The sequence below is a fragment of the Sebastes fasciatus genome, chromosome 19, assembly GCF_043250625.1.
Source record: "Sebastes fasciatus isolate fSebFas1 chromosome 19, fSebFas1.pri, whole genome shotgun sequence".
In the NCBI taxonomy this organism is placed as follows: domain Eukaryota; kingdom Metazoa; phylum Chordata; class Actinopteri; order Perciformes; family Sebastidae; genus Sebastes; species Sebastes fasciatus.
Genome location: NC_133813.1, coordinates 10,152,473 through 10,169,400, shown reverse-complemented (window position 1 = coordinate 10,169,400; position 16,928 = coordinate 10,152,473). Strand labels below are relative to the sequence as shown.

At 40.3% G+C, this 16,928-nt stretch overlaps 1 protein-coding gene across 3 annotated transcripts in view; it reads right to left on the bottom strand.

Moving 5' to 3' along the window:
• The window catches only part of whrna (whirlin a), a 153,504-nt gene that overhangs the window by 67,236 nt on the left and 69,340 nt on the right, over positions 1 to 16,928 (bottom strand). For all 3 annotated transcript variants that reach the window (XM_074616755.1, XM_074616757.1, XM_074616756.1), the window contains exons 4-5: positions 15,640 to 15,858; positions 10,191 to 10,316 (exon numbers count right to left, since the gene is read on the bottom strand). In XM_074616755.1, the coding sequence (XP_074472856.1) occupies positions 10,191 to 10,316; positions 15,640 to 15,858 (345 nt within the window). The remainder of the gene's footprint in view (positions 1 to 10,190; positions 10,317 to 15,639; positions 15,859 to 16,928) is intronic.

The following is a 16,928-nucleotide window of genomic DNA, read 5'->3' as shown; positions in this document are numbered from 1 at the left end:
TTCCTGTTAGAGAGAAACACACACACACACACACACACACACACACACACACACACACACACACACACACACACACACACACACACACACACACACACACACACACACACACACACTTAAGCCTTGTTGCCAGCCAAGTGCCTTTTTTGTCCTGATTTGTTTTGTGCTCTTTCAGCAGGATTGCTTTATCATCAGAGAGGATGGAATATCACCTCTGTGCAAATTGGAAATACTTGGCCTTAATCCATCTACGTGTTTTGGCACTCTCTTTATTCAGTTTGATCCATATGTATACACCGTTTATGTGTGTGTGTGTTTGGATTTGAGCAAAAGAGAGAAAAGGAGGCTAACACGTTCATTCTAACTTGCAGACTTCAGCTAAATCTCCTTAATGATAAGTTCACCAAACGCTTGGTTAACTTACAACGTTAGGAAGAAGAAGCGGTTAAATACATCTAACGGAAATTCAATAGTGTCCAGTTGCCTCTCTGGTTACCTTCATGTGTTGACATCACAGTAGGCATGACCTTTCTCCCCTCAGCTTTAATTAAATTCAACTGAACCAGGCAGATGTCAACAGAAGGGCACTGGGCAAGACTGACCTTTCTCCTCTGTCAGATTGCAGCTTGTGGGCTGAGGTGCTATATGGGGGATTTTAGAGACTCGGAAAAGTCTTTCCTAGAGTCATCCAAACTTATACACATTTGTTCAAAGCATTTACACACACTTGCATGTGGACCTTAGTTTCATCATTTTTTGCAATTGTTTTTATCAACGTATCTTGCTGCAGAGCCACACTTGCCAAAAAGTTAACAACAAAGGTTGTTTTACGAGGCTTCGAGTCAAAACAGGAGGCGGCGGGAGAGCAAAGCGATGTGGTAACATTTATTCTGCCCGCCGTTCATTTTCTCTAACACTGAAGTGTGAGGAAGTAACATCTTGGTGGTGTGATGATTATAGAACCCTGGGAGCGATATAAGTCATCCATCATAGTCATACTAGCCAGATAAAAAAAAAAAAAAACAGCATACAGACACACACAATGAAAGACAGTCTGCTGCCGGGTAAGGAGCTGAAGCGTAAGCACCACTGTCGTGGGCAGTGATGAGGTAGCGTCTTCTCCTGCTGAGCACTGACAATCAGAGACGTCTTTAGCTCGCATGAGTCTGTGCCCTGAGGATGTTTATGACACTATTTAGGATGCACAATGGATCCCTGTGCGTGAGCACATAAAGGGCACTTAAATTCAGAGTCAGCTGCAGGGCTCTTTTATGATTTAAAAAAAAAAGTTAAGTTGGAATAGGAAAAAAAAAAAAGGTCTGTACTAAAGGTGACCAGCTTACATTTATTGATCATCTGGTAATTATGAATATCCTGGTCCTGGTTCCTCTTCCCCAACCACTGAATTAGTGATAATCAGTCATATTTTTCATAAACACAGTATAGAAATTGCCAAAAGTATGCATGTATGTATCATTTCCAATATGACTTTAATATTAATATTCATACGGTAACTTGTGATTTTGATCTGTTGAACGTCCCTTTGAAGCTACTCAACAGTGAGTTTAAGATATTTTTCTCATATGATATCAGTATCATATTATATTGACTGTCCGCCTGTGTGTCCTGCGTCTCTCCAGATAACAGGGAAGGGATTTGTATGCCAGTCACAGGTGCTGCTGCAGTCTGCAGCAGCCACAGCTGAACAGAGTGGGCAGAATATTCAGAAAACACCCACATCAGGATCACCACCCCCAGCCGGGCGTTTCTGGCCTTTACTACTCGTTTACCAGGCAAGAAACAAGAGGCCATGCAAAGCAATAACCCACACGGCCAAACACAAACATCAACATCACTTCAGTAACCAAGGAGAGCGCACGCCACAAGTCTGAATTTACCAATAAACAAATTTTGCAATAAAAAATAGAATCCTCAGTGTCAACAATTTGACTGCAGTATGAATAATATCAGCAGTGCTGTCTTTACCCATTAAGATTAGCAGTTTGCAGTCCAACCCCACCACAGTAAAGTAGTTTCTTCATTACTTTCACTCTCGTAAACTTATCTTATGTGTTTCTCAATGATGCCTGGTTACACTCCAAGACAAAAGGGCTCTATTTAAACGATCTATAGCGCATGGTCTAAAGTACATGGTGTAAGTGCATTTAGGGCCTTTCCAACTCCACTTTTGCTAGTTAAGCGGCCCATAATCTGGGTGCAAATTAAGGCGCAAGGAGTTGTATTTAGTGTCTTAATTAATCGTAGGTGTATTTTAGGCATAACAGGAATTAAACCAATCAGAGTGTCATCTCCCATTCCCTTTAAAAGTCAGGTGTACCTGCACATTGTCGCATTGCTATTAAAAGAGGGGGATTGAGCAATTTGGAGTAGCAAGTGTTTTTTTGCTGAGGAAACAGATCTGCTTCTTCGAGCCATTTAGTTGGATCATTTGTGAAGTCTTTTATAAGATATGGACAATAATCTACTCCGATTCGGTCTAATTTGAAACCATGCCCCCAACTATGACACGACGCCAACTGTATGTATGGTGTTGCATACTCGTTAGATGTTAAAGGCCACGCTATGAATGAAAGGTTTTACTAGGGTTAAAGACAAATTTAACAGCAGCTTACATGCTCATCCACATACTGTACAGCTACATGCCTGCAGGGGCTGCAGAATCTGACATAGCCAGTCCTCCCACTCATCAAGCTCAGTTACAAAAGTTCAGGAGGTCTTTATACTTGGAACAAAAATGTTTTAATTTTTATTTATTTTTTTACAATCAATGGAGATGTTGAGATTTTCAGGTCACACAAGGACTGACTGTATACATTGTCAGCAACTACAACACTGTTAAAATGCATTATGTATGTTTGTTCATTGTCTAGATAGCTAAAGCTTTGTATTCTCAGTAGAGAGAGAAACACACACACAGGATTTTTTCTCTCTCGCTCTTTCAATTTAGTTTTCAACTTCTTTCAAAGTATATACTTTTCTTTCTCCTATTGATCCCTCGAAACAAAATGCTTTCCACTGTGTGATGAGGGTTCAGGCTCAACCAGGTTTTGGTGCTGCAGCATTGAGGAAGTTAAAGACAGCATTTAACAGGCATGACTAGGTAGAGCTCATTCTGCACACACACACACACACTGTAAGATGATCAATATGGATCACCCTGTTGCACACAATGTGATGTCCTTTCAGGCGAGGATGTGTATAATGTGAGAGCAGCGGTGCAGCTTGCCTCCCTGCTGAGAGTTGAACCCTGGTCTCTGGAGACGGCAAGAGGCTCATCATCCAAATGTTAACAGTGCTTCCAATTGCCAGCGCAAATATGGAAACACTGAGAACAAGGCATGAATAAATCAACACTAACATACTTTTAATGTAGTTTATATTATATAACACAGCTTGGTAAACTGTTGAATTTGCTCTCCAGATTCCACATAAACTATCTCAATAACAAGGCAAACTGACTGACAAGACTGAAACTTAAATGCATGCCCTTACATCTACTTTTTACTTTATATTATAGAAAAATAACAAAAAAAAGTTATGCAGACTCCAACTTAAAGGTCTTATTGATAACATTTTTATTAAGACGAATACTTTAAAAAGCATACGTCTACAGTGCTTTTAGAAAGGTGCCAAATAAAAGTATGGCTTTTCCTAAAAAAGATTATTATGATTGTGAATAAAGCATTTAAAAAATTAGTGTGGAAAAAACGGATAAATGGCTGAGTTGCGTCCAGTTACCTAACATTATAGTTCCCTAAAACAATCTATAACAAAGATGTGCATCAGAGAAGATTAAGAAGTGGGTGGCCGACTGAAAAATAAGTAGGTATACGGCGTATACCTGCACTACACCACTGCTTAGATGACAAGCTAAATGTTACCTAAAACTAGATTGCTATAAGCTATTACCATAGATCACGTTACATGAGTCTTGAAACTCCACCGCACGAAGTAACCTTAATCTATAGCTAATGTATATCTACATGTTGCAAAATTATTTCATTACTCTACCACAAAAGATTCATCACTTGACTTGACTGAGTCTCACTCCACTCGACCATAAAATATGCAGGTTGTGCAACGAACTGGCAACGACTTGTTGTGAAGTGACTGCAATTGAATGGGGGAGGAATCTGCGACATCTAGTGGCTGAATGTTGTCAATATTAGCAATAGCACCTTTGTCATATTTCCACTTGCACACAATTATTTATTATTTACACATAGAATATAAAATAACAAAACACAACCAATCCCCACATGCACACCAGACAAGCATCTACGATAAGGCCAAAGTGTGAATCAATAATTTGATTGGCTGCCAACAACAAACTTACAGAGAATACAAACACTTCCATTTGGTGCAAATTACAGAGAAAAAAGAAAAAGAAACTAGGGACCATCTTGGGATGGGATCACACGAGCCACAAGCTACTGCTACTACCTTCATTTTGATCTCAACTGTGGATTACGTAGATATGCATAAGGCTATTTTTTGTATCTAAATCTCCAGTGGATCCAGAGTGCATCACCTCAGTGTTCCTTCTAAAAGGAAATACAGATTCATTCATTTTGGTTGAGAGGCTTAATGTCCTCATGAATTGCCAGTAATGCTCTTCACCTTCAAAGATGCAGAAAAAGAACATCTTCAACAAAGTTTTTTGATTAAATGAGGGCTTTTTCATACCGATTTCAAATCTTCATCATCGTGCAACAATATGTTATTTGTACATTTTTGGGGGGAATCATAATTATATTAATTTACATAGCTAGGATACCTGTCGTGGAACAGATTAGATTCAAATCCACTGAACATTAATTCCAGTGTATTTTCTAAATATCCTGAAGGCCATTGTTTACAGGGTACATATTCTAATGATCCGGCCTTGGGCACTAACAATGCCAGGAACACCACGCTGCTGGTGTCAACGGGCAGGGTTATATAGAATAATTAGCTCCTTGGAGATATGATATATTCTACTGGCATGTCACTGGAACATTTTAATGACCAGCTCAGAGTTTTAAATACCACGACCTTCAGTTTAGTATTTGTGTGTCTCACCTGTTTCCTGCCTACCTGAGTGTGCTCATGCACACACAATGCAAACTGTGTCTGTGCCTGAATGCAGTGGTTCTAAAACGTTTTCTATCATTCCCCCCTTTGGAGGAAGAAATATGTTCAGGGGGGTAGGGGTATTTTTATAAAACGGTCACTATATCCTGACAGTAGTGCATGAGACAGGTAATCTGAAAAAAAAATCATGTGCCTCGGTGTCCTCCGGTGCTCCTAATGGCATCTGCAGGATTTCACAGACCGGAGGAAAACAACCAATCAGAGCCGAGCTGGAGCCTTGCCGTCTCTGAGCAGCTGTCAATCACTCGCAAACTCCGATCAAAAGATCAAACTAGGCAGCGCTGATCAAATATGAATCAATATTCTGTTACTGTAATGCCTATATCTCACATAAAATCTTTTCAGTAACATATTGTAGTGTACTGTTTAGCTGTAAAATGAGAAATTTTGTGACCTGGCAGCCATGTTGAGGTCTGTTGAGGAAATACCAAGCACCGCCCACCAGCCGGAGCAAACTTTCTAATTTTACAGCTAAACAGCACACTACAAGATGTTTCTGAAAACATTTGAGGGGAGATGTAGGCATTACAGTAACAGAATATTGATTCATATTTGATCAGCGCTGCCTAGTTTGACAGTTTGATCGGAGTGAGTTTGTGATTGGCAGCTGTTTATTTTGAATGAACAGCCAATAGGAACGCTCCCTCCCTGAAATGACCTGTGATTGGCCAAAGTCTCCCGTCAAGGGCTAGATTTTCTAAAGCCTGAAAACAGAGCCATGAGGAGGTGCAAAAGTCTAGTTTTCTCTCAGAACACTTGAATTACAATATGCTGAAAGGTTATTATGGAATTTTTGCCCAAAGATGCCAAAAATATTCAGCCTACCCCCGCTTTGACCCCTGGTCTCACACACTGGTCTCCCCTCATCTCCCACCGCCTTCAATACATATTTATGTAATTTATGGTGCTGTTGGATTGCAGCTAAACCGGCCCCGTTACAGGTGCATGCGGGAGAGAAAACAGTTTTTAACTCCAGAATATTTCCTTCGATAAAAACACGTAGTGAATTTTGGAAATAATTAGGATCTCTCTTTTTTCAATAAATTTGGACTTTTGGACTTTTGGACTGAGGCAATTACAGAGACAGACTCGCTCACTCTGTGTGTGTTTGAGAGAGAGGAGGGAGGGGAAGGTGGAAGCTAGGCTAATGTTTCTGTAAGTTTAATAATAATTAGAATGTCAACGTTATGAATGAGGCTTCGAACTACTCTGTGCAGCCCGACTTTGTCATATTTTCTTTTGATTACCGTCAGATGGGCACGTTGTCTTGTTTGCCTCCGAACCAAATCGTCTGTTTTTCTTTTTGTCCCTGTCAAATATCTGTCCATTCTGTAAACCTACAGACAACCCGTCTGAATGAACACCATTGCTACCTTGGATGTATAAAGAGTCGATCTGTTTACTGTCCCGCCGTGAAAAAGATTCCGACGTCAAAACATTAATTGCGTATCCCATTTCCCCCCCCCGTCATGCTCGCCCAACCTGTCATGCCTCTGCGTCCCACAGAACCACTGGCCTGAATGTGTGAGATGGTCTATGGCTGTGCTCTCTCTCCTTCTTTTTCTCTTTCTCGACCTCCCCCTCACTCTGTCGAGACGGCTACTGGAGCATCACTTGAAATCAATAAAAGGGGTGATACACATCGCAACAGGCAGGAACATTTGCTTTATTTAGATCTTCTTAAACAGGAACCCTGGACCCAAGTATGAATGTTTGCACTGGAAGCTCTACTGCCTTGTATTCATTCCAGTATTTCCAAATGATGAAATTCCCCTCCTAAGCTGCCAGGCATCAAACTAGAGAAAAAAAAGGGAGGAAATTGGGGCACAAAAAAAGAGAAGCTATTTGAGCTCTGAAAACTCAGCCTCAACAGTTTCCAAAACACATTCCTTAAAATGCACATCACAGCACAGCACTAAGTAGTTCATACACATGATATAAAGAAAAGAACTTGAGGGCGGAAAAGCAGAAACATAAAAAAAGCAAGAAAAGTGCATGTCATATCACAGGATATGAAAGCCTTTTCTACCTCCTGTCTTTTCATGCCTCTCTTTTTAATAAGAAGCCTTTCTAGCTGCTAACAACACTCCACATCAAGATGCTATGCTGAGTGTGTGTGCCTGTGTGGGCCCTCTAATAGGTGTCTGTGTAATTGGCTGGTTGACAGGCTGATCACTAACAGGCGTGAGATGAAGGGCTCTGCGGAGGAGACGTCCATCCTCGCTCTCCTTCTGTTGCCATGTCACCGTGACAAGCACACATCTGTAAGCAAAACTAACCAAGGCTGAGCACTCTAAGGGTCGATGCCTGAATATGAAAAGATCAGTGTGTACCCAGTTTCTGATTATGGTACACGTGTCCTGCATTTTTTTAAACAAGCAACTATACATCAGAAGAGTCAGACAGACCACTGGAGAGTTCAATAACGTACATAAGATAACTACAAAACTGCCGCTGTACAGTTACACATGTAGGCGATTTGTACAATATGTGATTATATAGTATATCAGGCAACTATGGGTAACTAGTAGTTTGGCAGAGTATTAATCTAACAATGTTTAAAGGTACTGTACTCCCCCGGGGAGACAGAGAGAAACAGAGAGAGAAGTAGAGATGTGATACAAAACCTCTCTTTGATCATGAAGCCTAAGGTAACTCTACAATTCTCTGGTTTACCAGTAAAGTGTATGAACTACAGTGCAGATCGGAGTCTCTGTTAACAGTGAAAAACAACAGCTGTCTCATACGAACGGGTCCAACGATGGCTGCATCTGTAAAACGTTCTAAAATTGGTGTATAATGTTGTTAATAAATTATTCGGGCCATTCAAATGAAAGAAAAAGCCATGAATGTCGCCCTGCATTTAGTATGACGTCAATATATTACCCCCAACTCTGTCTTCCAGCGTCCTGGCATGTGTCATACAGCAGTGGTTCCCCTTAAGAGGGCGCCAAAGATCCCAGGTGTGCCAGGATTTGTCTTCTCTGAGGTTGTCAATATAAGATTTGCATATGTTTAACTAAAATCATAATAACACACTTACTTGATTTTAATTTATACAAAAGTCTGTATACAAAACTATTTAAAAGGATACATGTTTTTGAAACTTAGAAGGCTTAGATGCCCAAATTAAAAGGAGTATAGTCACCGATCAATGTATACAAAAACAAACAGCATATGTTACTTTCTAATTTGTTCAAACGCCTGCAAGCAATTATTCTTGACGGGCCATATGGTTAAGAAGAAGGGGGATAGCAGCTTGATAGGAAATAGCCCAAAGTAGTAAGATATTGGTATAACTCTTCCTGTGTTATTATATCAAAGTGACAAAATATATTTTAAAGGAAATGTCCCGACTGGTGAGAGATGCCTGTATTCAGTAGATGTCTCACCGGTTAGAGAGGTCTAATCATAGACGGGCCCGGTGGTGAGGCAGCCTGATCCCTGATGGCTTTTCTGCACTTTTAATGTCCTACATTAAATCCCTACCAGATGACCCTGGGCTCTGACATCCCTGTAAGGACAGCAGGTGTAAAGAATGTCTTCCCTCTCAGGAATCAATGCTTTGGTAAAAGAAAAAAGAAGAATTATAGTAGCTGCAAAAGGTTTCTGAAAACAATTTAGTCGTGCATGCTGAAACTAATCTTATTGCTGATAACTTGCTATTAATTTGTTCAAAGACGTATTACAGGTTATTACTATGTAGAGTTCAAACGATTAGTTGATCGACAGAAAAGTAATAGACAGCTATTTTGATAATGGATTTATCAAGCAGGGTTTCTTTTGACTTTTGGTCAGACAAAACAAGACATTTGAAGATGTCATCTTATACTCTGTGGAAACTGTGATGGACGTATTTCACTATTTTTCTGACTCATGTTTGATATATCATAAGTGCATTGAGGCTGGCCCACACTAACAGATTGAAAATGTGAGAGACCCAACACATAACGACATGTTACGTTAAATGTAACAGTGTTGTTCCTAAAGTGTGTGGAGAGCAACGATTTGGCCAAAACAGCACACCACACACTAACAGATTCCATTCATGAACAACAAGAGACTCAAAAAAACGTAAATCTTGCAAAATCTCTCGTGATCAAACGTGACTTTAGTGTAAACAAAAATGGCAGATGACAGCCAGGAAGACTTAGTGATGTTAGTTTTTGCACTACTTTGTATTGAAAATTCAAGATGAAAAAAAAAAAATAATGGATGAATTCATGGAGACACGTTAAATAAACACTTGTGTTGTTGCCACAAATCAACAAGTTGGTCCTGCATTTCTTACTACTACTTTATGCTTCGCGTTTTGCATTAAAAATGGTAAATGGTGCATTTTATATAGCGCTTTTCAATTCTTTCCACTCAAAGAGCTTTACACTACATGTCAGCATTCACACACACACATTCATACACTGATGGAAGAGACTGCCATGCAAGATCCCATTAGGCTCTAATCTAAATGCTCATTCACACACCAGCAATTTGGGGTTAAGTATCTTGCTCAAGAACACTTTGACATGTGACCCGAGGAGCCGCTGCCCATTAGGTCATGCATTAACGGCAGCTGCCATGACAACGGTGGTTGTCCTTCCGCTTCAGTCAGATGGGTTTTCAATTGGCTATCGTTCTTTCCCACGAGACTGCGTCATCGACTGTCCTCTGCGTTCCCCACACACAACGGGATATTCGATTGTAAATATTGAACATGTTTAATATTTACAATTTGAAATCGGGAGCCGATCGGGAGATATAAAAAACACTCTTAACAGACCTCACACCACAGGAATATCTAGAAAGATAATCGGGGCTTTGCTGACCATTGTCGGGAGGGGGGAATCGGGTGCTTTATTCTCGTGTAGTGGCATTAGGCGCCAAAAACTGTGTGAGGAAAGGCCTCAGAAAAGGAAGGCTCAATATGGGAGAGAGATATGTTGTGCAGTTCCCGCAAGCTTATCTAAAATATCAGTTGGATCAAAGTGAGACAGTGTGTGTGTGTGAGACAGCGAGTAAAAGATCAATTGAAGTGATACCTTGAGTCCTCCGCACTCTGCTGCTGATCCCTGGTCCACTCCGGTGATGTAGATACCCAGAGCATATTCTGCTCCCCCCCGGATCATCAGACCCAGAGACCGGCCATCATCCAGAACCAAGTTGACCTATTGAAGACAGACAGAGAAACCGATAAATACGGCAGAAGCAGGGGTTAAATACATAAAAATGGTGTGAACCAGACACCTCTTTATTATCAACATTGTAAATGACATTTTGCAGTCTCAATTGCACAAAGGCTGCCAGACTCACCCGTGGTGTCGGGCTTTTCACACTGAAATGGAGATGTGAAACACAATGCATAGAAGAAATGACAGCCGTGCTCTGAGCTGGGATTTGCCGGTAGAAAATAGAGAGTTTCAGTAGATGCGGTGACTCAGTCAGAGCCATTAATGGAGGAGGCTGAAGCTGTTCTGATTGGAGGAATGAGGAATGTTTGAATTCGTCAATCAGTTTGTTTATAAGGCTCATCCGTGTCATTCTCCCTGATAAGCAGAGCGGACGATATGCGACACTGTTTGAATTCAAACAACCAACCTTAATCTACCAACCGGAAATATCTCTGCTATAGCGCCCAATTAAAGCCACTGCTGCTGCAGGGAGCTAATGATACCTACAGGACATACGTGACTGTGCCGAAATGACTCCAGTTTCTACATTTGTCTATTTAACAAGCTATTCAATCTTGTACTGTATTTAAGCATGGAAAGCTCTCGTCAGAGCAAAATTAGTTTACTTGTAATGATCATAATACATGATGTATGTAAACAACAAATTATGCTTCTTTTAAAGCAAAACTAGAATTACCGCTTCAAGGTTGTATGCCTCCGCCAACCAGTCAAGTTGCATCCATGTATGTCAAAAATGTCATCACTTCATCATTTCATCCTGTTATACATGTGAGTGAAATTGTCATCATTAGCATATGAATTCTTGAGTAATGGTCAAAAATGTGCTTTGTGAAGTCATAGTGACCTTGACCTTTGACCACCAAAAACCTAATCAGTTTATCCTTTAGTCCGAGTAGACGCTTGTGCCAAATTTGAAGAAATTTGCTCCAGGCGTTCCTCAGATATTGTGCTCACAAGAATGGACCGGACGGTCGGAGGGACGGACGGACAACCCGAAAACATGATGCCTCCATAAAAAGGTCCATGCTGTCACAGATAGCATGAGTATTGTCTGAATAAAAAAAAAATAATAAAAAAAATCAACCTCAGTTTTTGCATCTGAAAAGTTAAATACTCTTATTTACTGGTATGTTAACATTTGTGTTATTACTGAAACCATCAGTGCGACTTGATTACCTGAAGCCAAAATGGAGTCAATGTCTCAAGATGTTATAAAGCAACGTATACACTCAGAGGAAAGCTGGAGGACCAGCGTAAACACTGCAGTATATATGTGGTTTGAAAGACGTCGACATGGAATCCATCCAGCAGGGTACCTCTAACATTTACATCCAAACTGTTTCCCTTCTCTGCAGGACACACAGCTTTGGGTTGGACGTTAAGAGGCTGTTCTTCCAAGGATGATGACACATCCTTTACACATTTTCTTTTTACACTATAATATGTTCCAGGCAGTGCTAAAGCACCTGAACAAGAACTCAGTGATCAAGAACAAGCTATTTGCTTAAGGAGTGACAACGTCCACTCATTCTGCACAAATCAGACATCTACTTTTCTCAGTAAAATGATGACACATTTCACAGTTGATTGGATCTAACACATCTCATTGAGAGTGAGTCTGATAAGCAGAGGGACTAGAGGGACGGCACTTGGCATGTAAAGATAAAACTATACATATATATATTAACCTCCCAGCTGCTGTCCCATGCCTTGATCTATGAAAGGCTTCAGTAGGCCTATTTGCTTTCCGTTCCGGAGGCTATAGGGTTGGATGAAGGGTTCATTTGTCTGATAAAACAGCTTTATTCTACCCCACTGGCAGTGACTCCATCAAGTTTAATCTGCTCTTCTTTGTTTGGTGCCGCTGGGTCATCTCATCAGGGGTGTCCCTTAACTCTGCAGCTATTTGCTTTGGCCCTTGAGCCTTTAGCTCACTTAATGCAGTAATTTTCAAATGTCAGAGCCATCTTTGTTCATGGCACACAACATTACACGCTGATGATTTCCAAATGTTTACTTAATAGTTACTGTGAGGAACCTTTATCTGGTTATGAAACCGTCTAAATTTAATATTGATCTTTCTATATGACCTACAGAAGCGAACTAGACCATCAGAATATTGGCTATTTTTATATCATTATTCTTAATTACTTTTTTTTTTATCTCTGTGGAAGATATCTGATGTTTGGTTCCCACTTCTAACAAGACTTGTGAGCTAAAAGTAAAACGAAGTTGGTATCACGTGGTATCTCTGGGTTAGTTAGTGTGGAAAAAACTGACAACCAGTCTGGCAACAACTTGTTGTGAAGAAAATGCAATGGAACGAGGAGGGAGAATGTGAAATCTAACGGCTGAATGTTATCAATAGCACCTTTAAGTAAGGAGCTGCGTAATAAGCGAGCCGGCCACTGTTGCAAAATCAACCCAGAAAGGGCAATGCAGGACACCAACTTTCCCTTACTTGGAAAGCAAAGAGACCACATTAAAGTTTACACTGTGCACTGGGAGAGTCTCAGCGGTGGCTTAGCTGTGCCAAACTTTAAATTGTGCATTTCCCTCCATCACAATGAAGCCCGTGATTACTGGGTTTGATCCTAATGTAGCTGTCTGATGCCAAGATTGAGAAGCGGACTCAGTAGCACCTTGGCAACTACAACATGACACGTATGCAAATACCTCTATTAAACAATGTCAGTTTCCTCCTTGTTATTTTCCCACCGGTGTCTGTTTGGCATCTGGCGCAGGAATCTTACTTTCATTCAAAGCATATGGCCGCTGCAGCTTTTCTTTTTTGATAACAACTGTCTGCTTATTGGGAGGTAAATCAGCCATCTTTGCTCAGTGAGAATACCGAGGCATTCATGCTCTCTGTGACATTTATGCGGGACATGGTTTTTAATTACCAGACTCATGCTTCTTTCATTGGCAGCACATACTGTAGCAGCTCTTAGGGCTCATAGTGTTCTCTGGCATCTGCTGTTATCATGGAACAACTTCAATATGCTGTTTGTCTCTAAAAGGAGTCTCAGTGGTCTGGTGTCGCTGTTTTGTAAGCAGTGGAATGTGAGGCGGCACTCATGGAGCCTTTGTTTGGGACAGACACGCGCATTTAATCATTCAATCTCATGAATTACTGTATATAACACACAACATACAAGTAGCTTTACCTGTTTTTAATCTAAATGACCTTTAAAAGTAAAGCTAAAACAGCCAAACTATCTACTAGACACTGGAGTTGAAACATTTTCTAAACGTTATCTACTTGGCAATAACTACAGCCTGTATTAATGGAGCTGAAGCAGTAAAGATTAATGTGTGGCTCTCAGCTGCTGAAAAATTGAAAGTTTGAGTGTAATAAATCTTTTAAACAGCTCTGACAGCTCCTTCCCTACAGGTTGCCAGGTGGTGACAGGGTGGAGTTTTGTGGTACCGAAGGTCCAATTACTGTTATTGTTTAAGTTTTGGATATTTTTTTTTTAGTGTCCATCATCTTTTGTCCATTACTGAGTCTTACAATTATAATTCACTTTTAGGCCACCATCAGACAAGAGTGTGTTTTAGCAGCCTGAGGCGGCTTTTTGTAATTGTTTTCAATGCGCTGCTTTTGTGTTGCTTAGCACCTCATGTTTATCAGCTCTGTGCGCCTTATATTTTTACAGGAGAGCCCTGAAAGCCTCAAATTGATTTTTTTTTTAATTTAGAGCGGAAAGGCAGCCGACATCATTAGTGTTTTTTTTTCTTTGTGGTGACTTTTGCTGGATAGCTGGAGCTTTATGACTTCACCAACCGTAGTTACCATGATACCAGAAAACAGCAGGAGGTAAATTAGTGCAGTACTTGAGATTTTGTGTAAGTTGTTCTCATAAATTCGAACTGTACTATTAAATATTTGGGTTGCATACAGTTCATGGTTTGTAATAAGATAATGTTAGCACTCATTTGGTGGTTGCTTACTAACATATAAAGTAGGGCTGTCAATCGGTTAAAATATTTAATCACGATTATTCACATAATTGTCCATAGTTAATTGCGATTAATCACAAATTAATCACACATTTTTTATCCGTTCAAAATGTACCTTAAAGGGAGATTGGTCAAGTATTTAATACTATTGTCAACATGGGAGTGGGAAAATATACTTGCTTTATGCAAAATATGTATTTATTAATGGAAATCAATTAACAACACAAAACAATGACAAATATTATCCAGAAACCCTCACAGGTACTGCATTTATCATAACAAATATGACCATCCAAACTACTTAACTCTTTCACAGCCACTATAACTGGGCATTGCAAATATAACTGAAGTCTGATTCTGCAAATCAATAACCTACTTTATGTGTCACATATATTCAGACACTGGTTTTGGTGGACAGTTTGGGAGAAGGTTTGATGAGGGTGAGGAGTTAACATGATAGAGTTAAGTAGAGTGGAGATCAGAGTCCTATGACACAGAGACGTTCAGCAAGAAGGGACTTCATTAGCAGAGTGAGAAAAACAAAATTGTTCATAACTCTGCTGAACGTAAACAGAGAAGTTATTATCCAGTCTAATGTTCCTTTCACAGCATGACGCCTGTTACAGCAGCAAAACTTTTGTTGGTGTCTTTAAAGGAAGTTGGATATGACTTTTAACATTTTTTTATGGGATTCATGATTTAACTTTTTTATATTTAGTTTCTTTAGCTCAGCTTTATTTAGCTCGTCTTTTCACATTTGTCATAAATATTCCATTATATATATTCTAGCATTAACTCTCAGAGATTTAAAGAAATATAAGACATTATCCATGCAGCTAATACAGTATATCGGCAGTACATTGTTTTGCAAACAGAAGATGTTGCTTAAGTGCAACGTGCACAATGGATGTAAGGGGCAACACGTTTTGAACAAATCAATGTCATGGCGACCTATGAAATATTTAAAATGATGAATCAACATACACAGTGCTGGGCATATCTTATTCAGAATATGAATATTTTACTTTTCCCCCTTTCCCCGCGGGGAAATCTTGCACCACAGCACGTTGTCACCGCATTTTGTACCGTAAGTAACGCAGCGTAATGACTTCAGAACAAGTGTGCAATGTATTGACACAAAAGTCAGAAGCCTTAGCTTTCCACTGCAAGAAGAATGAATGCTATAGCTATTATGGTTTTTATTTTAGATAGATTTAAACAGGATCGTGCAAACAGCGTCCGTTTTCAAAGGGTCAAACAAAAAATTTATAGACAATGGAAACACTGCTCCGTTTTTGCAGCACTCCAGTGTTATGTTTCCCACGTAAAGCCTCACCTTCTTCTCGTCTCCCTCCTGCAGTAGCTGCATGTTGCTGCGTCGCTGGCTGTCAGTTCTCCGCAGGGTGGCGCTCCGATGCTCGGGCAGGTCAGGAGGAGGGGATACACTCCGACCATGAGGGTCAACCCAGGTATAAACATGGTTGGTCACATAGCCACCAGGAATCCGCCCGACCGAACGCACAGAGAGGCAAAGCTTTTTACTGCCCTTCAGCACCTGAGGAGAGGAGAGGAGAGGAGAGGAGAGGAGAGGAGAGGAGAGGAGAGGAGAGGAGAGGAGAGGAGAGGAGAGGAGAGGAGAGTGAATTCAGGCCACACTATCAACACAAGTCAAACATTTGTATTTCTCAAAACATACAGTACATGAGTGCAAGTTCAAAGAAAAAAGAGTACCATCACAAATCCACACTTCAATCAATTTAATTTGGTTTTCTAAGACCATAGAATATGCCCACATAAACATGTGTGTGGTACAAACACTGTGTGTGGTCGTAGCAGTGAATAAAGGTGGACACAATAAATTTTGGCAAATATTAAAGATTATAGAGAAGCAACCTATTTTTGCAGTGCTTCCCATAACACCAAACACCCCACACACACACACAGTAAACACATTTCTAACACATTTCTACTGAAAATTGCTGTTGGCTGTGCCTCATTGCCTTCTGATAGCTTGCTGTAGGTGCAATCCCTCTGCAGATCAATGTATTCCCATGTGCCCGGTGGTCTGGAGAAATCGGACCGAACAGATTTGAAGCTCTTAATGATCAAACAATCCTTGTGCACCACAAACACAAACAAGACCTGGGCTTTCATTTCACACTAGGAAAGATGACAAACACTGCCAATTTAAAAACTGATATTACTATTACTACTGCAAGACAGTGGGCTCACTTCATGAGCGTACTTCTTTTTTGCACAGACTGCAATCTCAATTAAAGGCACAAGTCTCTGGAATTCCCTTCCTGTCAACTCAAAGCAGAGTCAGGATTTTAATACATTTTCTACAATATTCAAGTCCTGGTTTAAACTTGGCCAGAACTGTTTTCGTTATGGATGGGCGGCTTGATACTGTGATATCAATACTTCAATACTCACAAGCTACTCATTTGGTGTTGATTCCTTTTGAAAAATATTTATTATAAATCATATAAACAAAACGTGGGTGGCTTCATCACTTCCAAACGTTTTCAATATAATGTTTGTGCCAAAACAGCCCTGAGCTGTCCCGTGTCAAATCACTGTGGAAACCATGTGAGATCAAAACGTAGCACGCAGTCGTGCACT